Here is a 23,184-nt window from a genome sequence, read left to right as displayed (position 1 = left end):
AACAAGTATTGGAAACATAATAATGGTTGCTACTTCTGCCATCAGCACAGTTCAAAACAATTAGAAAATGAACTCTTTTGGGGCATCTGGGTGGCTCAGTCAGTTAAGCGTCCAACTCTTGGTTTTGGCTTAGTCATGATCCCACAGTTCAAGAGTTCAAGTCCGCATCAGGCCCTGTGCTGACAGTGCAGACCTGCTTAGGATTCTCTCTCTCTCTCCCCCTCTTTCTGTCTCCCCCCAGCTCATGCACACGGTCTCTCTCAAAATACATAAATAAAATTTAAAAAAAAAAGAAAACTCTTGCCATAATTTATGATTAGCAGGTCTCTGTAGTTAGTGTTCACACTTGACTGATCCTTGTGCTATGAATACTCTGCCGTGGTCAGGGTAGAGGGGGCTTTTTAATCTCATGCTTGATACATAAATTTTAATAATACCTGATCTGATAACTCCATGACCCAAATAACTTTACTATACTTTTTTCATTTAAACTTTTTATTACAGAAATTTTCAAACATAGAGAAGTTATAAAATAATGAAACTTCCTATAGGCTTTATCCACCTTAAATAATTTTCAACCTAAAATAAATACTCTAAATATTAAATTACTTTCCTTTTCTTATCCCTAACCATCTATCTCCTTTCTCCTACTTCCCTTGACTCTTGAAGTGTATCCCAGACATTATATCATTTAATCTTTCTCTAAAGAAGGGTTGTTTGAAATAAATAACCATAATGCCATTATCATACATAAAACAAAAATTAATAATCACTGTTTAATATACAAATAGCCATTTAGTATTCGCATTTTCCTGATTGCTTCAGAAATGTTTCGTCTTGTTTTGTATGAATTAGGTTGAAATAAACAATATATGTTGCAGTTGGTTGATATGTCTCACTAGACTATTTGAATGACTTACTTTGGACATTAGAATACTATGTGAGAAGGGCTCCTGGGTGACTCATTTGATTCAGCGTTCCATTCTTGATTTCAACTCCAGTCGTGATCTCAGGGTTGTGAGATTGAGCCCGCATTGGGCTCAGTGCTTGCACAGAGTCTGTCTTAGGATTCTCTCTCTCCCTGTCTGTCCCTACCTTGCTTGTGCACGCACTCTCTTTCTCTAAAATAGAAAAGGAAAGGAAAGAATACTATATGAGAAAATTAAATGAAGATGACCTTTTCTAGTTTTTTGTTTGTTTAATTTTCACATAGTAGAGGTATTCTGGCCTCCAGAAGAGTCTTAACATTCCTCTATCATGGAAAAGCTGCAACCTCCAATTTTTTACCCATTTCCCCCATGGCGGATGGAAAGGTGTGAAAACCTAGAGAAGGTTTTGGGGATTTTTGTGGAGGGTGGGCAGGATGGCAGTTACAACGGTGATGTGAGTCTAAGGTAAACATTTTTTTTTAGAAAAGTGCATTCATTTTACACCATTCATAACTTATGAGTGGATCAGATTTTGATATTTATATAATGTGCTGATGTTTTTATTAAATAAGCCTCTTTTTTTCTACATAGAAATGTTTTTAATTTCATTGCTTGTATGAACCTGATACTATAAAAAATGAGAGAATAGAAACATTTTTTAATCATTTTTCAACAGATTATGCTTGGATTAACAAGTCATGAGGCACATTTCTCTCTTTTAAGAGAAGAGGTTCGGTTTGGTGGCAAAAAGACACAAAGGTAAATCATACTGCATATATGTTAGAAGAAAGAAGAGCAATTGAATTAAGAATAGTGACCATTTAACAGATACATGATCTGTGAAGATTTTCTCCCATTCGTTTTTATTCTGCTGATAGTGTCATTTGATGCACAAAATTTTTAATTGTGACGATGTCCATTCTTTTGTTGCTTGTTACTTTTAGTGTTATATCCAAGAAATTGCCAAATCTAATGTTGTAAAATGTTTTCCCATTTTAAGAGTTTTGCAGTTTTAACCCTTACATTTAGGGTTTTGATCCATGTTGTTAATTATTATATTTGGTATGAGGTAAGGGTCGACTTCATGCTTTTGCATGTGGATATCCAGTTTTCCCAAAATCATTTGTTGAAAAGACTGTCTTTTTCCCCTTGGGTGGTCTTGGCACCGTGGTTGAAAATCATTTGACCATATATGCAAGGGTTTTTCCTGGGCTCTGTATTCTATTCAGTTGATCTCTGTGTTTTTCTCTATGCCATTACCACAGTATTTTGATTACTGAAAATTTGTAGTAAGTTTTGAAATCAGAAAGGATGAGACCTCCAACTTTGTTCTCCTTTGTGAGGATTATTTTGGCTGTTTGGAGTCTCATAAGATTAATCATTTTTAGGATGGATTTTTTGTTTGTGTAAAAAAATGTCATTGGGATTTTTTGTTTATGTGAAAAACCTGATTGGGATGGCATTGAATCTGTACGTCCATTTGGGTACTATTTACAGTTTCATAGTAAGTCTTCCAGTTCATCAATACAGAATGTTTTACAATCATTGTGTCTTCTTTAATTTCTTTTGACAGTGTTTTGTAGTTTTAGTGTGTAAGTCTTTTACTGGTTTTTTTTTTCTTATTTGTTTTCCCTTTTATTAAAAAAATTTTGGGGGCGCCTGGGTGGCGCAGTCGGTTAAGCGTCCGACTTCAGCCAGGTCACGATCTCGCGGTCTGTGAGTTCGAGCCCCGCGTCAGGCTCTGGGCTGATGGCTCGGAGCCTGGAGCCTGTTTCCGATTCTGTGTCTCCTTCTCTCTCTGCCCCTCCCCCGTTCATGCTCTGTCTCTCTCTGTCCCAAAGATAAATAAACGTTGAAAAAAAAAAATTAAAAAAAAAAAATTTTTGTTTAATGTAGTCACCATGCTGTACATTATATCTCCAGGACATATTTATCATATAACTGGAAGTTTTCACCTTTTGCCACCTTCACCCATTTTGCCCAGCCCTCACTCCTCTACCTCTGGGAATCATCCGTCATTCTCTGTGTCTATGATTTCAGTTTTTTGCCTTTGATTTTTTTCTTTTTCCTCTTTGGTCAAGTTTGTTCCTAAGTTTTTTACTCTTTTGCGTGGTATTCTAAATAGAATTGTTTCTTAATTTCTTTTTTGGATTGTTTGTTGCTGGTATGTAGACACAGCTGATTTTTATGTGTTGATCTTGTATCCTACAATTTTGGGGGATTCTATGGGATTTTCTGTATATGGAATCATGACATCTGTAAATAGAGATAGTTTTACTTCTTATTTTTCAGTTTGTATGCCTCTTATTTCTTTGCTTGCCTAATTGCCCTGGCTAGGACTTCCAGTATAATGTTGAATAGCTATAGTGAAAACAGGCATCCTTGATCTTAGGAGGAAAGCTTTCAGTCTTCTAACATGGAATATGATATGAGATGTTTGTTTTTCATAAATTCATTTTTTCATGTTTAGGAAGTTTCCTTCTATTCTTACTTGGCTAAGTACTTTTATCTTGGAAGGTATTGAATTTGACAAATGTTTTCTTTGCTAGTTAATTGTATGGTGATTTTCCTTTGTTTATTAATGTAATTTATTACATAGATTTATTTTTTTACATTGAGCCATCCTTGGATTCCTGGGATAGATCCACTTGCTCATGATACATAATCCTTTTAAAATGCTGTTGTCAGTTTAGGGACAACTGGCTGGCTCAGTCAATTAAGCGTCACACTTCAGCTTAGGTCATGATCGCCCAGTTTGTGGGTTCAAGCCCCACATCAGTCTCTGTGCTGACAGCTCAGAGCCTGGAGCCTGCTTCAGATTCTGTGTCTCCCTGTCTCTCTGCCCCTCCCCTGCTCATACTCTGTCTCTCTCTCTCTCTCTCTCAAAAATAAATAAACATTAAAAAAAATTTTAAATGCTATTGTCAGTTTATATTCTCACTTCTGGTTAAGCTTGAAGTATTGACCAATAGCTAGGAATATAGTCCCCTATACCAAGCCAGGGAAAGATAAGAAGAAAGAAATGATGGAGCCTCATCATTGAAGCTTTTGTCTGTACTGCAGTAGGCAGAAAAGTGTATATACTCACTTATATGTATGCTTTCTGCTCGTGGCCAGCCTTAAATGGGCAGAAACCACTGGTTTCTTAAATCTGTTATCTATTATTTAGGCTTTCTTAATTCTGAAAATCTTTCCAAAAAAAGCATAAGGCAGACCAATTATTTGAACTTTATTATAATTATACTTTTATCTTTTATCTTTAGCAACTCTACAGCTTTCATATAAATTACATGCCTGGATTATAAGAATTAATTGTCTTCTAATGATAAGTTTTATTTTAAGCTTCGTTGCATTTTTAAAATTTTATTTTTAATCTTTATTTTTGAGAGAGAGAGAGAGAGAGAGAGAGCACGCAAGTGGGGGAGGAACAGAGAGATAGGGAGACACAGAATCGGAGCTCCAGGCTCCGAGTTGTCAGCACAAAGCCCGATGGGGCTCAAACTCACAAACCACAAGTTCATGATCTGAGCTGAAGTCTGACATCTAACCAACTGAGCCACCCAGGCTCCCCATCCTCGCTGCATTTTTAAAGTTGAACCTTAAAGACACAACTAACTCTGTGTTGATCATCTCATTAATTACAGGGTATGCGCACCAGAAGAAACCACATTTCACCTCCTACACTTATCTTTAATGAGAGAGTATATTGACTATGAGTTTTCAGTACTGAAAGTAAGTATTAATATAGCTGTGGTACAAAGAAAATGTGTAAGTAGAATTTCCGTACAAGTTGACTTTTTCTCCATTTTGCTATAGGACAAGATCACATTTAAATATGATATTGAAAGGATAATAGATGATTGGATTTTGATGGGATTTCTTGTTGGCAATGATTTTATCCCCCATCTACCTCATTTACATATTAATCATGATGCACTGCCTCTTCTTTATGGAACATATATTACCATCCTGCCAGAACTTGGTGGTAAGAAAAGTTTAATATTTTTTTTGAGGCTACTTTAATTTAGCACTCACTCAGCTAACCGTAAAAATGTGACTCAGTTTATTAGATTATTGCATGCACAGCTAAAGTAGGAAAAAAATTGGGGGTTTCTTTTGGTCTAAGACAGTAAGCTCTGAGGTTATAATGTTCAGTGGTTCACAAGCAAAGAAAATGACAAGAGTTAAGCAGCCTCATTTACTGATACCTAACTAATCTCTGCCTTTGATTATTTAAGAAAGCCAGTAGAAGATATAAAATGAGGGAAAGAGGGATGCCTGGGTGGCTCAGTCGGTTAAGCGTCCAACTTCATGAGTTGAACTTAGTATCTATTATAATTATACTTTTCTTTTATCTTTATCTTTAGCTACCCTACAGCTTTCATATAAATTACATGCCTAGATTATAAGAATTAATTATCTTCTAATGATAAGTTTTATTTTAAGCTTCGCTGCATTTTTAAAATTTTATTTTTAATCTTTATTTATTTTTGAGAGAGAGAGCAAGTGGGGGAGGAACAGAGAGACAAGGAGACAGAATCTGAAGCAGCCTTCAGTCTCCGAACTGTCAGCACAGATCCCGACGGGGCTTAAACTAAAGAACCACAAGTTCATGACCCTGAGCTGAAGTCTGACACCTAACCAACTGAGCCACCCAGGCGCCCCATCCTCGCTGCATTTTTAAACTTGAACCTTAAAGACATAACTAACTCTGCATTGATAATCTGATTAATTACAGGGTATGCTCACCAGAAGAAACCACATTTCACCTCCTACACTTGTTGGAAATGTAGGAGGATTATTATGTGGACCTGGAATTTATTTTGCTTCAGTTCTTACATATTTTATATTACTGTCAGATGAGTGTCATAGAAACTAGCACCAGTTATATTGCCCAACACTTGAGTGTTTTTCTTGATTAGTAGAATGTCAACATTCAACATTTTGTAAAAAGAATTTTGTGGAATTGTTTTGAAAAAATAATGTTAACTTTTAGTACAAATTTAGTTTTTGTTCCTTTTAGGTTATATTAATGAAAATGGCCATCTCAACTTACCTCGATTCGAGAAATACCTTGTGAAACTATCAGATGTAAGTAACTAGGTATTATTTTCCTGTCCCAGGGTAGCTATAAATGGTCACAAACCAATTACATAATACTTAAAGAAAAAGTTTTGGTACTTCTACTCCAATTGATTATTCTGTATAATTTCACCTATTATTTTTATTTTTAATGCTTTTTGATTTTTAACTTTCATAATAGTAGATGAGGTTCCCATGTGCATAAAAAAGTAACATTCTTTGATATCCTATGCCCCATAAGTAGCAACTGTTAAAAGTTTCATTTGTATTCTTTCAGATATACTTCAGTTATTTTTAAACGAATTTAAATATTTTTGTATAGTTTGATCGGGAACACTTCAGTGAAGTTTTTGTGGACCTAAAGTGGTTTGAAAGCAAAGTTGGTAACAAGTACCTCAATGAAGCAGCGGGTGTCGCAGCAGAAGAAGCCAAGAACTACAAGGAAAAGAAAAAATCAAAGGTGTCTGTTTTTTTAGGTGTCCTTTCATTTTTTTAGCTGTTAAGGTAAAACTGATATTCCATGCTTCTCACTTTTCTTCTTATGATTTTTGTAGTTGCCTCATTTCATTTTCATTTTTTATTTTCTTCCATGGAACATTTAAAAAAAACTGGTTTCTTCTCTATTAGATCCTATCATTTAAATCTGATCTTTAAAAATCAACTTCTTTTTTTTTAATGTTTATTTTATTTTTGAGAGAGAGAGAGAAAGAGACAGAGCTGAGCAGGGGCAGGGCGGAGAGAGAGGGAGACACAGAATCTGAAGCAGGCTCCAGGCTCTGAGCTGTCAGCACAGAGCCCGACGTGGGGCTCAAACTCACAAGCCGTGAGATCATGACCAGAGCCAAAGTTGGACTCTTAACCGACTAAGCCACTCAGGTACCCCTAAAAATCAACTTCTTTTTAACCCTTGAAGAATATTCTGTTCTCTTTGCTCATCCATTCTACTAATAAGTGTAGCAAAACTTCTAAATATAAGTGCCCAGAAAATCAGTTATCTTTTGTAAAATGTGGGTATTTATATAACATTTAATATTGATATGTTAACTAGATCAGTGATTTTTCTATAGAAATAATTTATATATAAAATATACCAATAGGCTAGAGTAATATAGCACAATATCTAATAAATGTTAGGTGCTCAGTAAATGAATAATAGAATCATTCACAATATGCTAATACCGTACAAAGCATTAATAATAAACTCTAAAGAATGTCTTATATGTATTAGCTTGGAAAATAAACTTCTTCTGGAGTTTTCTGTACTTCTGAAGGTTTGGGGTTCTGATAAAATTGAGGAGTTTGCTGTACTCTCCTTGCTATACTGGTTCTATCTAGGCTTAAGCCTAGTAACTCTTGCTCCAGGAAGAGCAGTTACCCTGATTTTCTCTAGTGTAGTCCTAATTGGTTAGCTTTCCTTATTGGAACTTAGGAGCAGTCAGTTTGCATTCTACTGTGTTATTTCTCTTAAGAAAACAGGCTCAGCAACTTCTTGGGAACATGTACTCAAAAAATTATACATCAGTAATCCCTGGCTGTACCCATCTCAGCTCCTTCCTTAAGCTTCCCAAGTCTTCAGGCATATGTAGTTAATGTTAGAGATACTGGCAAAATGAGAAGAACTAGAAGAAGAGCCCAAGCACTAGCAGAGGCCCTAGTTTGGATGAACAAAAGGAAATGGAGATAAGGGAATAAGAAGAACTAATGAGAGTCACTGGCAGTAGATAGGCAATCAGAAAATAAAAGAAAAGTTAAGATCACTGGGAGGAAAAACAGATGGGCAGGATGTGAAGAATGTGATGAGATGAGAGAACTATAGAAAAGCAAATGAGTCACATGAGAGAAAAATTTGGAAGTGGAGAATATAACAGAGTTATAAAAATGACAGAATCCAGGGGCGTCTGGGTGGCTCAGTTGGTTAAGCCTCAGACTTCGGCTCAGGTCATGATCTCACGGTTTGTGAGATCTGTGCTGACAGGTCAGAGCCTGGAGCCTGCTTTGGATTCTGTGTCTCCCTCTCTGCTCCACCCCCGCTTGTGTTCTGTCTCTCAAAAAAAAAATAATAAACATTAAAAAAATTAAAACAAAGAAAAAGAATGATGGAATCCAGGGATATGGAAAATATGTACTATCTATAATTGTGGGAATCAATTATAAATGAATAGATTATGTTAACACAATAGATGAGAATTACCCATTACATATTTTTGAGAAATTCAACACAATAAAGACTTAGTGAAAAAGTGATACAAAACCAAAAATATTTACACAGTATTTGAGGATTATTTTTATTTATTTACTTTTTATTTTGAGAGAGATCACAGGCAGATATGCACTGGCAGGGGAGGGGCAGAGGGAGAGAGAAAATCTTAAGCAGGCTTCACACCCAGCACAGAGCCCAAAGCAGGGCTCGATCTCAAAATAGTGAGATCATGACCTGAGCCAAAATCTGAAGTTGAATACTTAGCCAACTGAGCCACCCAGGCACCCTGAGGATTATTTTTTAAATGAACTTTTACAGTGTGTCACTAAAGGGTCATTCAGTTCTTTTAAATATTTTTTAAATCTTCCTGTTAAATGTCTTACTTTGAAATATATCTTGATACATTGATTTATATGTATAATTAATTATAAGTATGATATATTATTATAATTAATTATTATATATGTTTATAATTATAATTATGTTAATAATAATTATATTGATTTATAATTTTTTTAGGGCCAGGAAAGCTCCTCCATATGTTGGACTGCTTTATTTTTCATTTTTTTCGCTTAACAGATTTTTATTTAATTATTTTTTTAATATGAAATTTATTGTCAAATTGGTTTCCATACAACACCCAGTGCTCATCCCAACAGGTGCCCTCCTCAGTACCCCTCACCCACCCTCCCCTCCCTCCCACCCCCTATCAACCCTCAGTTTATTGTCAGTTTTTAACAGTCTCTTATGGTTTGGCTCCCTCCCTCTCTTTTTTTTTTTCCTTCCCTTCCCCCATAGTCTTCTGTTAAATTTCTCAGGATCCGCATGAGAGTGAAAACATATGGTATCTGTCTTTCTCTGTATGACTTACTTCACTTAGCATAACACTCTCCACTTCCATCCATGTTGCTACAAAAGGCCATATTTCATTCTTTCTCATTGCCAAGTAATATTCCATTGTGTATATAAACTACAATTTCTTTATCCATTCATCAGTTGATGGACATTAGGCTCTTTCCATAATTTGGTTATTGTTGAGAGTGCTGCTATAAACATTGGGGTCCAAGTGCCCCTATGCATCAGCACTCCTGTATCCCTTGGGTAAATTCCTAGCAGTGCTGTTGCTGGGTCATAGGGCAGATCTATTTTTAATTTTTTGAGGAACCTCCACACTGTTTTCCAGAGTGGCTGCACCACTTTGCATTCCCACCAACAGTGCAAGAGGGTTCCCGTTTCTCCACATCCTCTCCAGCATCTATAGTCTCCTGATTTGTTCATTTTGGCCACTCTGACTGGCGTGAGGTGGTGCCTGAGTGTGGTTTTGATTTGTATTTCCCTGATGAGGAGCGATGTTGAGCATCTTTTCATGTGCCTGTTGGCCATCTGAATGTCTTCTTTAGAGAAGTGTCTATTCATGTTTTCTGCCCATTTCTTCACTGGATTATTTGTTTTTCGGTGTGGAATTTGGTGAGTTCTTTATAGATTTTGGATACTAGCCCTTTGTCCGACATGTCATTTGCAAATATCTTTTCCCATTCCGCCAGTTGCCTTTTAGTTATGTTGATTGTTTCTTTTGCAGTGCACAAGCTTTTTATCTTCATGAGGTCGCAATAGTTCATTTTTGCTTTTAATTCCCTTGCCTTCGGAGATGTGTCAAGTAAGAAATTGCTGCGGCTGAGGTCAGAGAGGTTTTTTCCTGCTTTCTCCTCTAGGGTTTTGACGGTTTCCTGTCTCACATTCAGGTCCTTTATCCATTCTGAGTTTATTTTTGTGAATGGTGTAAGAAAGTGGTCTAGTTCCATCCTTCTGCATGTTGCTGTCCAGCTCTCCCGGCACCATTTGTTAAAGAGACTGTCTTTTTTCCATTGGATATTCGTTCCTGCTTTGTCAAAGATTAGTTGGCCATATTTTTGTGGGTCCAATTCTGGAGTCTCTATTCTATTCCATTGGTCTATGTGTCTGTTTTTGTGCCAATACCATGCTGTCTTGATGATGACAGCTTTGTAGTAGAGGCTACAGTCTGGGATTGTGATGCCTCCCGCTTTGGTGGTCTTCTTCAGTATTACTTTGGCTGTTCGGGGTCTTTTGTGGTTCCATACAAATTTTAGGATTGCTTGTTCTAGCTTCAAGAAGAATGCAGGTGCAGTTTTGATTGGGATTGCATTCAGTGTGTAGATTGCTTTGGGTGGTATTGACATTTTAACAATATTTATTCTTCCAATCCATGAGCATGGAATGTAATTATTATATATATGTTTATAAATTATAATTATATTAATAATTATTATATTGATTTATAATTTTTGTAGGGCCAGGAAGGCTCCTCCATATGTTGGGCTGCTTTAGACAAAAATGGAGAAGAAGTGGTAACTTCTAAAGGTGAGCACAAACTCTGTATTCAGTATATGTTATTTTTTTGACAGAATAGTTACTATATCTTTCCTTAGCTAGTATTAATTCAATAATATTGGATAAAACAGATTTCTGTGATAGCATATAAGCATCTGCTTTGATATGTATTTATCAAAGCATTAGATGGAAAAACAGAATATTCATAATTGTCAGCCACTCTCTTTCTGTCCTTTTTTCCAGATAATTTAGAAGATGAGACTGAAGATGATGACCTATTTGAAACTGAGTTTAGACAATATAAAAGAACATATTACATGACAAAGATGGGAGTTGATGTAGTATCTGAGTACGTTTTTGCCAATGTTTTTACTTTAAAATAGAAAAAAATCATATTTTGCATTTCTTCAGAAAACAGCATAATTTTGATAGTTAAGGTAGTGGGAGAGGAGAATTCTTTGGCTATGTAAATTATTGTAGTGTCAGTCTTTCAACTACTATGGTTTTGGAGGTGATATTAACTAATGTGTTATATTCCTGTGATAAAAATTGTCAAGTAGAAAATGTTAGTTTTGTTTTTGCTTTCCATATTCCATTTGCACATCACACTTACTTCAAAGGCTATCTGGCTTGGCCCCAGGTTAATTACCTAGTCCAAAAGTTCCTTAAGAACTTGACCTCTATAATGGTGGCTGTCACACTTTTAAACTGTAGCTCACAGTATGAACTACACATTTGTATTTTATTTAACAAAATTTTATAAAGTGCTTACCACGTGCCAGGAGCTATTCTAAGCATTTTAAAATATGGACTTATTTAATTCTCACAATTCTATAAGATAAGTAAAATATTACTATTTTACAACAGAAATTAAGGAATTGAGAGGCTTTTTTTTTGTTTTAAAGTGGATTCATTTGTTTTTTAGAGAGTTCATTTTTAAGTAATCTCTGCATCCAATATGGGGCTTGAACTTACAACCCCAAGATCAACAGTCGCATGCTCTATTGACTGAGCTAGCCAGACACCCTAAGGAATCGAGAGGCTTAAAATGACTTGTCCAAGGTGACATAGTCAGTGCGTGGCAGAGCCAGGATTTGAACACAGGCTGTCTGGCTCCAGATTTAATACTCTCTCTCCCTTTTTTTTGTGTTTTTTTTTTGTTTGTTTATTTTTTAGTAATCTCTATACCCAGCATGAAGCTCACACTCATAACCCCGAGATCAAGAGTCACATGTTCTTCCAACTGAGTAGCCAGGCACCCCCAGAGTTTATATTCTTAACCACTAGAGGAGGCTGCTTCTCTATAAGTGAAATAAGAGCTTCATGAAATGCCATGTACCTTTTTTCATACTTACGTGTTATACTTAGATATTTTCTATACTATTATTTTTTTAATATAATAAAGTACTAAGTATTAGATTTTTTCTAGAGTCTGCCCAGAGATAGACCCAAGCCTTCAGATGTTGCTTTATGTACTCTCAGACTGTCTTCTAGGCTAGACATAGTCTTTCTCATCTATATTCATACTGACCTCCAGTAACTAGAGGTATAGGAATTCTAGTACAAGTCACCGGATCATTTGAAGCTTTGTCAACTACTATTATCATGTAAGACTTTTGAGACTTGAGAAATAAAATATTTAAAATAGTTATGCTTCTAACCCTTTATTTAGTCCTTATCTTTCCTTGATTATAGTTATATAGTGCTATAATACCTGCTGTTGGCACTAAATGCTTAATTTGATAGCTAATAAATCTGTTTTATTTTCCTTTTCTTTTATATATTAAACTATAGACTTATTAAAATGTGATACCATTTATTTGCCTAGCAAATAAGCAAATCTTTTAAAATTGTTATATTTGATGTTGGTCCAGGAGTGATGGTAGTGTTCTTCCTTAATTACTGATGGGGATATAAACTGGTAAAATTATTTGGAAAGTACGTGTCCAAAAAGTTAAACTATTTATCCCTTTGACTCAATAATTCCAATTATTAATCTGTTTAAAAATATAAACTTAAACACAGAAGATCCTTATATACACAAGGATGTTTATTACACAGTTTTTTATAATAGTACAGAATTAGAAATGATCTACATGTCATCATAATCATGTCCATCTCCTCTTTGTGACAGTCACCATCTTGCCATAACACTGTCTCCAGAATCTGTAGAACTGCTAAACTGGTACTTATAAAAAGTTCATAATAATTTAAAAAGATACTTATAGTATGTTATTAAATACGAATTTCAAAAGCAGGACACAAAATCATATATACAGTATACTCTCATTACAATAAAAAAAAAAAAAACCTGGGCACGGAAAAAAGACTGAAAAGAAATATACCAAAATGTAATAGTAATTGCTGTTAGGTGATAAAAATGCTTTTCTTCATTAATAATGAAAAAATTTTCATTTTCAAAAGTGTGCTTTCCAGAAATATTTATATCTGGAATTTCTAATTGCGTCTGTACCTAAATTTTGATAACAGACACTAATAAGGTTTATGGCTATTTTTTGGTTTTAGCCCAAGGTGTGTGTGTGTGTCTGTCTGTGTCTGTGTGTAGAAATATTTTCCCTTAAATTATGGTTGAGAAAGAAACGATTAGAGGGAATTTTGTTCAGTGGGGATAGCACTTTTCAATGTATCTTCTAGCTGCTATAACCAGATTCTACAGTCTTCCTGATTTCCTCCTGTGATTTTCTCAGGCATCCTCGCTGATAGTTTCCCATCCCTGTATCCCATTACACCCTGACTATTTAGGAGTGGTAGTGACACTTCTTAGAAAGCTTCCTTGGCCATATCCTCAAACTTTAAATCACACATATAGTACACTGACTGAATAAATATGCACAGTAGGTTTAAGTCTTCTAATAATCGCTTTAGGAAAACTATATGAAAAACTTTAATCTGACAGAATGGAATTTGTTTTAAATAATATTTTGGAATTTTTCTGATTACAGTTTTTAACTTATTCAGTGATTATATAAAACATATGTGAGGCAGGGTGTATCAGCAGATATTGTGCTCTAAAGATAAATGACCTGTCTTCAAAAATTAATGTTATAATTAAAATATGCTTTTCTGTTTTTAGTGACTTCCTGGCTGATCAAGCTGCATGTTATGTTCAGGCAATACAGTGGATTTTGCACTATTACTATCATGGAGTTCAGTCCTGGAGCTGGTGAGGGAATAAAAGAAAAATAAAGTTTTGATTTTTTTTTTTTTTTTAATAATGATTCATTACTATAATCTCATTTGGGATTCTCTTTTCTCTTTATTCCTATTTATGGTGGCATTTTTAAAAAGGCACATATGGCCAAGTTTAAATGAAATACCAGTAATCTTTTCTTATATGAAAATAGTTTTTAAAGACTTTTGTGTAACAAAGATGCTTCCAGCCCTAGCAAATGGCCAATAATGAAAGCTCTTTAAATCTAAGGATTTAAAATTTTCTATCATGAGGAATCAGCTGTGACAAAGTCTTGATAATTATTGGGTCTGAGTGATGGTTACATAGGGTTGTTCATTATATTCTTTGCTACATTATTGTATACTTGAAAAAATTGTTCTAGTGAGTAATTATTAAAGAATGGGTTATTTCAATGTTAGACTGGGAAGGGTAAAAAAAATGAGAAAGGAATTATTTGCTTTTCCTGGAAATAGTAATAATAATCATGCTTCCTCTTCCAGCAAGTTCCATCTACATTTCCAAACCATCCACCAAAATAGAAAAATAACAAACCCAGGGAAAAGTAGAGACTTTTAGGAGATGAGATAGTTTATGTTGTTTTGATAGCACCTTTGCTAGGCTTTCTTTTACAGCACCACACAGCAGCACTTCCAGAACTCAAACAGGAAGAAATAGAAAACTTGAACAGACCCATAACCAGCAAAGAAATTGAATCAGTTATCAAAAATCTCCCAACAAATAAGAGTCCAGGACCAGATGGCTTCCCTGGGGAATTCTACCAGACATTTAAAGCAGAGATAATACCTATCCTTCTCAAGCTGTTCCAAAAAATAGAAAGGGAAGGAAAACTTCCAGACTCATTCTATGAAGCCAGTATAACTTTGATTCCTAAACCAGACAGAGACCCATTAAAAAAAGAGAACTACAGGCCAGTATCCCTGATGAATATGGATGCAAAAATTCTCAACAAGATACTAGCAAATCGAATTCAACAGCATATAAAAAGAATTCTTCACCATGATCAAGTGGGATTCATTCCTGGGCTGCAGGGCTGGTTCAACATTCACAAATCAATCAGCATGATACATCATATTAATAAAAGAAAAGATAAGAACCGTATGATCCTGTCATTTGATGCAGAAAAAGCATTTGACAAAATTCAGCATCCTTTCTTCATAAAAACCCTCGAGAAAGCCGGGATAGAAGGAACATACTTAAACATCATAAAAAACATTTATGAAAAGCCCACAGCTAATATCATCCTCAATGGGGAAAAACTGAGAGCTTTCCCCCTGAGATCAGGAACAAGACAGGGATGTCCACTCTCACCGCTTGTGTTTAACATAGTGTTGGAAGTACTAGCATCAGCAGTCAGACAACAAAAGGAAATCAAAGGCATCAAAATTGACAAAGATGAAGTCAAGTTTTCACTTTTTGCAGATGACATGATATTATACATGGAAAACCCAACAGACTCCACCAAAATTCTGCTAGAACTGATACGTGAATTCAGCAAAGTCGCAGGATACAAAATAAATGTACAGAAATCAGTTGCATTCTTATACACTAACAATGAAGCAACAGGAAGAAAAATAAAGAAACTGATCCCATTCACAGTTGCACCAAGACGCATAAAATACCTAGGAATAAACCTGACCAAAGATGTAAAAGATCTGTATGCTGAAAACTATAGAAAGCTTATGAAGGAAATTGAAGAAGATATAAAGAAATGGAAAAACATTCTGTGCTCATGGATTGGAAGAATAAATATTGTTAAAATGTCAATACCACCCAAAGCAATCTACACACTGAATGCAATCCCAATCAAAACTGCACCTGCATTCTTCTTGAAGCTAGAACAAGCAATCCTAAAATTTGTATGGAACCACAAAAGACCCCGAACAGCCAAAGTAATACTGAAGAAGACCACCAAAGCGGGAGGCATCACAATCCCAGACTGTAGCCTCTACTACAAAGCTGTCATCATCAAGACAGCATGGTATTGGCACAAAAACAGACACATAGACCAATGGAATAGAATAGAGACTCCAGAATTGGACCCACAAAAATATGGCCAACTAATCTTTGACAAAGCAGGAACGAATATCCAATGGAAAAAAGACAGTCTCTTTAACAAATGGTGCCGGGAGAGCTGGACAGCAACATGCAGAAGGATGGAACTAGACCACTTTCTTACACCATTCACAAAAATAAACTCAGAATGGATAAAGGACCTGAATGTGAGACAGGAAACCGTCAAAACCCTAGAGGAGAAAGCAGGAAAAAACCTCTCTGACCTCAGCCGCAGCAATTTCTTACTTGACACATCTCCGAAGGCAAGGGAATTAAAAGCAAAAATGAACTATTGCGACCTCATGAAGATAAAAAGCTTGTGCACTGCAAAAGAAACAATCAACATAACTAAAAGGCAACTGGCGGAATGGGAAAAGATATTTGCAAATGACATGTCGGACAAAGGGCTAGTATCCAAAATCTATAAAGAACTCACCAAATTCCACACCGAAAAACAAATAATCCAGTGAAGAAATGGGCAGAAAACATGAATAGACACTTCTCTAAAGAAGACATTCAGATGGCCAACAGGCACATGAAAAGATGCTCAACATCGCTCCTCATCAGGGAAATACAAATCAAAACCACACTCAGGCACCACCTCACGCCAGTCAGAGTGGCCAAAATGAACAAATCAGGAGACTATAGATGCTGGAGAGGATGTGGAGAAACGGGAACCCTCTTGCACTGTTGGTGGGAATGCAAAGTGGTGCAGCCACTCTGGAAAACAGTGTGGAGGTTCCTCAAAAAATTAAAAATAGATCTGCCCTATGACCCAGCAACAGCACTGCTAGGAATTTACCCAAGGGATACAGGAGTGCTGATGCATAGGGGCACTTGGACCCCAATGTTTATAGCAGCACTCTCAACAATAACCAAATTATGGAAAGAGCCTAATGTCCATCAACTGATGAATGGATAAAGAAATTGTAGTTTATATACACAATGGAATATTACTTGGCAATGAGAAAGAATGAAATATGGCCTTTTGTAGCAACATGGATGGAAGTGGAGAGTGTTATGCTAAGTGAAGTAAGTCATACAGAGAAAGACAGATACCATATGTTTTCACTCTCATGCGGATCCTGAGAAATTTAACAGAAGACTATGGGGGAAGGGAAGGAAAAAAAAAAAGAGAGGGAGGGAGCCAAACCATAAGAGACTGTTAAAAACTGACAATAAACTGAGGGTTGATAGGGGGTGGGAGGGAGGGGAGGGTGGGTGAGGGGTACTGAGGAGGGCACCTGTTGGGATGAGCACTGGGTGTTGTTTGGAAACCAATTTGACAATAAATTTCATATTAAAAAAAAAAAAAAGCACCACACAACAAAACAAACCAATGCAAATTATGTGTATTAGTTGCGATTTCACTTAATAACCTTTTAAAAAAATCTTTGCAGTAACTAACTTAATTCTGAGGACGTCTCTGAAGAGCATCCTAATGATGAAAATCCTTGATTTTCCATTTTTTAATGGGGTGCTTATAAGCTGTTCCTATTATTTATCAGACATTAAGGCCAGGTGCTTGAAAAGCATATTCTCATATAATCCTCACCACTATATAAAGTATTGTGTGACTTTTACAGATGACGTTCAGTTATCTTTATTACTTTAGAAAGGAGTCTTTTTTTTAATGTTTTATTTTATTTTTGAGAGATAGAGGGAACAGAAGCAGGGGAGGGGCAGAGAGAGAGGGAGACGCAGAATTTGAAGCAGGCTCCAGTCTCTGAGCTGTCAACAAAGAGCCTGACGTGGGGCTCGAACTCACACACCACGATATCATGACCTGAGCCAAAGTCGGACACTTAACCAACTGAGCCACCCAGGTGCCCCTAGAAAATAATATTTTTAAAGTCATATACCCAAAAATCAAGTCTAAGCCTGATTCCAAAGTTTATACATTTTCCATTCTGCATACCATTCTACCTCCTGAATTTTCTCATCATTTTGAAATGTCATAATTATGGAATATAAAAATATTTCTTTATTTTTGTAGTATACTTAGTCAAATATTAAGATTATAATTTTTGAAAAATTGTGTGTTCAAGGCTTTGTAAAAATATCTATACCTGTAGTTAGAAATAGTGTGTATGATTGTTAAATGGTTTAATCCTATCACAAACATGATAATATATATACCAGTTCAAAGATAAACATTCTTAGGACTGACTAGTAACAGCCACATGAGCTCAGACTGTCTTCTCTCTACCCTCTTGAGAGAGGCTCCAGCTCATGTGTGCTATAACTGAAATGTCTTCTGGCTACCTCATTACTTCAGCCCAAGAATGATTCACACTCAATATTCACACTCAATATAAAAGAACCATTATATATATTTATATTTATATATTAATATATATATACACAGACATGTGTATATATAGACATGTATGTCTATATATATGTGTATTTATGTATGTATATATATTTAGTATATGTATTTATATATGTTTAAATATATAGTATATATGTACATATATGTATATGTATATACATATGTGTATATGTGTATATGTATGTTTAAATATATAGTATATATTTATGTATATGTATTTATATTTATTTACATGTATATACATATATGTATATATATTTATTTACTGCATATATATATGTATATAGATGTATCCTTCAATTACATGATACATCCCAATTTTGAAATTGTAAAATTATACTTTGAAAATTAAGGTAATATAACTTTTGTTGCCACCACTTGACCTAAATTTTCTAACACTGCTGATTTCTTAAATCAAGTGATAAAATTATGGGTGGTAATTTTTTTCCTTTAGACTTATTGCTGTGTTGTTAAATAAGGAAAACTATGTATTTAATATATTGATCTGTTTCATAAAGTTGCCAATTGTTTAAAACTCAGTTTTGTTTTACAGGTATTATCCCTACCATTATGCACCTTTCCTATCTGATATCCGCAACATCAGCACACTCAAAATCCATTTTGAACTAGGAAAACCTTTTAAGCCATTTGAACAGCTTCTTGCTGTACTTCCAGCAGCTAGCAAAAATTTACTTCCTACGTGCTACCAGGTGGGTTTTAAACTAAAATGTTTTTATGTCCCTTTTGATACTTAGGAGCTCTTCATCCAAGCCTAGAAATGTAATATCCAAACTTCTTTAATAGCTAAATATATTGACTTCCAGTTTCAAATACAATATTTCTTACACAGATGTCTTGAAAAATAACCCCTTGATTTAGCGTTAGCTTAAAACAAAGTTAGCTTTGTTTTAAAAATGCATACAATTTTTGTAAACCATTCAGAACATGACTTCTTTATTTTCAGCACCTTTAAGCACATTTTCAGTTTGTCTCTGCACTGATGAAAGTAAACTATGACAGGCAAAATGTGAAGCCATTTACTTTGTCCAAACAATTATAGATTAATTCCTGTTCTTTTACCCTTTATTTATTAGAATAGGGATGGTTCTATTGAGTCCTTTATCTCGACAGAGGTATTATCTCAGTTTATATTTAGGTTTTAAGCATTTAGTTTATCAAATTGTGGAATGAAAGGCTTTTCTCTGGTTAATATAGTTTGCATAACGGGAGGAAGATATTTTAGGAGTATTTGGGTCACCACAGTTACACTAAGCCTACTAAACTGATTCTGAGGGCAAACTTCATTTAGTTCTTTTAGGATATCAATCTTTTCTTCTAATTCTGTGGTCTGGTCCCAAGAATTAAAGTATACACACATAGACACACTTGCACACAAGAAGTGGAGTGTACACACACACACACCTTTTGTTATTTGACTGTCAGGGTCCATTCTTCATCTTCCTAAAACATTATCTGTCCTTCATCCTGGCCTCTGACCTCCCTTTCCTCTTAAGTTTGATGCTCTTTTCCCTACGTTCAGATACATTAAGAATTGGTATTCAACTACTCTTGACCAGTTTAATCATGCAGGTGTTTTACAGCCACATCTGTTGATTGTTCTGTGCCCATGCCATACTGGTTATTAAATATTTTGAGTACTACTCTGAGAAATATGCTACTTTATTTCTTTAAAAAATATTATACCATAATCCTTCATATTCATTTCCTAGAAGATATCCTTATGCTTCTTTCATCTACTCTAAGATCTCTAATAAGAACATCTTTTTATTGGACTTTTTATCTTTGCTCTTAGTGGTGAAGAGATTCTTGGATTTTAGGATTTTTTTCTTTTTAAATTATCTTAGATACCGTCCTTACATTACTTAACAAAATCAATTGATTAGGACACAAAAATAAACTGTTTAAGGTTAAAAATAGAGGACTGTTGGCAGCCTGTGAAATGAAGTCTGAAAATAGAATTTAAGTGAGCCTTGTAAAGTGGTAAGACAACAAAAGATAGAAAAGGGAAAGTTGAAATTCAGAGTAAAGATGGATTTACTATATAAGTAGGACATTGGAATGGCAAAGTGATGAGTAGCAGTAAAATTAGAAGTCGTATAGTTGAAAATCAAAATATAGCAAGTATATTGCAATATTTCCAAGATGTAAAAATTTAGTTTTGCCTTGCTTAGAAATTTTAAACTGTAACATGAGCAAATACTGTAAATATATTAACAAAAGTTATATTGATATTAGTTCTTTGATTTCTGTTCCTCTTTATCTTTCCATAGCACTTGATGACCAGTGAAGACTCACCAATTATAGAATATTATCCGCCTGATTTTAAAACTGACCTAAATGGGAAACAACAGGAGTGGGAAGCTGTGGTCCTAATCCCTTTTATTGATGAGGTCAGTGCCCGCAATAGTTATATGTACACACATATATTCTTTTTTTTTTTCCTTCAAGTTTTTGTTTAAATTCCAGGTAGTTAACATATAGTGTAAAATTAGTTTCAGGTGCAGAATTTAGTGGTTCATCACTTACATACAACACCTGGTGCTCATCACAACTGGTGTCCTCCTTAATCCCCATCACCTATTTAACTTCTCTCCACACTGCCCCCTGCCCAGTCCACCCTTTCTCTAGTAACCATCAGTTTGTTCTCTGTGGTTAAGACTCTTTTTCTTGGTTTGCCTCTTTTTTATTCCCCTTTTGTTCATTTGTTTTGTTTCTTAAATTCCACAAATGAATGAAATCATATGGTATTTGTTTTTCTTTGACTTATTTTGGTTAGTATAATACTCTCTAGGTCCATCCATGTCATTGCAAAAAAAAAAAAAAAAAAAACAGAAAAGAAAAGGAAAAGGTTTTACAATAAATTATCTAAGCTTCCTACCACAAAAAGCTAAAAAAATGAGAAATTAAACCCAGACCAAGCAGAATGAAGGAAAAAATAAAAATAGGAACAGAAATCCACAGAAAATGAGCAAACAGTAGATAAAAATGAGTGTAACCAAAAGCTGGTTCTTTAAAAAGGTTAATAAAATTGATAAAATCCTAGCTAGACTGATCAAGATCGGGGGAAGGGGACAAGAGGGAGGGAAAAAGAAATCAGATGAATTGGCAATATCAGGAATGGAAAAGGAGGTATCCTATAGATTTTACATATATTCAAAGGACAGTTAAAGAATATTGTGAACAACATTATGTGAACAAATTCAACAATCTAAATGAAATGAACACATTTCTTTGAAGACACAATTCAGCAAAACTAACAAAAAATTTTTAATCTGAATAGTCCTGTATCTTTTAAAGACATTTAATTCATAATTTAAAACCTTCCCACAGAGAAAATTCTCAACTCAGATGTGTTTACTTGTGAATTCTAGCAAACATTAAAGGAAGAAATACCACTTTTACACAAACTTGGAAAATAGAAGAGGGAAAGTCACTCTCCAATATATTTTAAATAGGGCGACTGTATTTTTTTCACATCTTTTTTTTTTTTTTTTTTTTTTAAGTAAGCTCTACACACAACGTTGAGCTCAAACTCATAAGCCCAAGATCAAGTGTCACATACTCTACTGACTGAGCCAGCCAGGCGCCCCTTTAAACATATTTGATTAGACCAGCATAACCCAGATGCCCAAACTAGACAGTCTGCTAGTCTGCCCTTGGGCCAAAATTCACATCCTGTCCAAATACAAAACTCACTGACCTCTCCCAAAAATCTCATCTCATTACACATGAAACTCAAAGTCTAGGATTTGATCTTTAAATTTTTTATTTTATAATTTTTTCCGGATTTTGCTACTTCTTTACTCTTCATACCACTTTTTCTATAAATGCTTCGAAAATGTCATAGACAATTACCAGACTAAAAGTCTAGGAGGCTACTCTGGAAAATAGTTCAGTAGTTTCTTATAAAGTTAAACATACATTTACTCTTCAATCCAGCAGTCACACTCCTGGATATTTATCTTAGAAAAACTTAACACTGTCTTCACACAAAAGCCTGTACACAAATATTCAGGGCAACTTACTTGTAATAACCCAAATTGGAAAAAATTCATATGTCCTTTAATGAGAGAGTAGATAAACAAAAGGTAGTATATCCATTTAGTAGAATATTACTCAGCAATATAAAGAGCTATTGATATAAGCAACTTGGATGAAAAAAAATTCACTTGAGTGAAAAAAGTCAGAATGTTATGTATTATATGGTTCCATTTATATAGTATTCTTTTTTTTCCTATGGAGATAGAAGTTTAGTGAATACAGCCCAAAGGAGTCACCCAGGCTGGACAACAGAGGAGAGGCTGTTTGCCTATAATATTCTTGAAATGACAAAATGATTGTGATGTAAAACATGCAGCAGTTGTTAGGGGTGAAGATTGGGGATAGGGTGACAAAACAGATGAACATAAAGGAAGGGAAACAAAATAATACAAAAACAGGGAGGGGGACAAAACAAAAGAGGCTCATAAATATGGAGAACAAACAGGGTTGCTGGAGGGGTTGTGGGAGGGGGGATGGGCTGAATGGGTAAGGGGCATTAAGGAATCTACTCCTGAAATCATTGCTTCACTATATACTAACTAATTTGGATGTAAAGTTTAAAAAATAAAAAGTAAAGTCAAATTACAAATTTAAAAAAATAATTAAAAATAAAAAAAATAAATAAATTTAAAAACCAAAAAAAAATTTTTAAGAAGATTGGGGATAGGGTGTGATTATAAAGGAGCAACAAGGAGTTTCTTCATGATGATGTAACAGTTGTTTATTCTAGTTTTAGTGGTGGTTATATGAATCCATACATATGATAAAAATTTTGTAGCACTGTACACATAAGAAATCACATACAAAAACCAGTGAAATCTGAGTAAGTCTTTAGTTAAAAGTGTTGTACTAACGTCATTATCCTGATTTTGATAATATACTTGAGGCTATGTGTATGATGTTATCATTGGGAAAACCTGGATGAAAGGTACATGGGAACACTCTGTACTAATTTTGCAGC

The 23,184-nt window shown here is 34.8% G+C and overlaps 1 protein-coding gene across 4 annotated transcripts in view; it reads left to right on the top strand.

Moving 5' to 3' along the window:
* XRN1 (5'-3' exoribonuclease 1) overlaps window positions 1-23,184 on the top strand; it is a 122,069-nt gene that overhangs the window by 15,663 nt on the left and 83,222 nt on the right. For all 4 annotated transcript variants that reach the window (XM_030330622.1, XM_030330621.1, XM_030330624.1 and 1 more), the window contains 10 exons: window positions 1,606-1,688; window positions 4,574-4,661; window positions 4,746-4,914; window positions 5,953-6,020; window positions 6,334-6,471; window positions 10,521-10,590; window positions 10,804-10,909; window positions 13,655-13,744; window positions 18,715-18,871; window positions 20,453-20,572. In XM_030330622.1, the coding sequence (XP_030186482.1) occupies window positions 1,606-1,688; window positions 4,574-4,661; window positions 4,746-4,914; window positions 5,953-6,020; window positions 6,334-6,471; window positions 10,521-10,590; window positions 10,804-10,909; window positions 13,655-13,744; window positions 18,715-18,871; window positions 20,453-20,572 (1,089 nt within the window). The remainder of the gene's footprint in view (window positions 1-1,605; window positions 1,689-4,573; window positions 4,662-4,745; window positions 4,915-5,952; window positions 6,021-6,333; window positions 6,472-10,520; window positions 10,591-10,803; window positions 10,910-13,654; window positions 13,745-18,714; window positions 18,872-20,452; window positions 20,573-23,184) is intronic.

This window comes from Lynx canadensis, chromosome C2 (genome assembly GCF_007474595.2).
Source record: "Lynx canadensis isolate LIC74 chromosome C2, mLynCan4.pri.v2, whole genome shotgun sequence".
In the NCBI taxonomy this organism is placed as follows: Eukaryota; Metazoa; Chordata; class Mammalia; order Carnivora; family Felidae; genus Lynx; species Lynx canadensis.
Note: the sequence above shows the minus strand (reverse complement) of the source record. Positions and strands in the feature narration are given on the sequence as shown.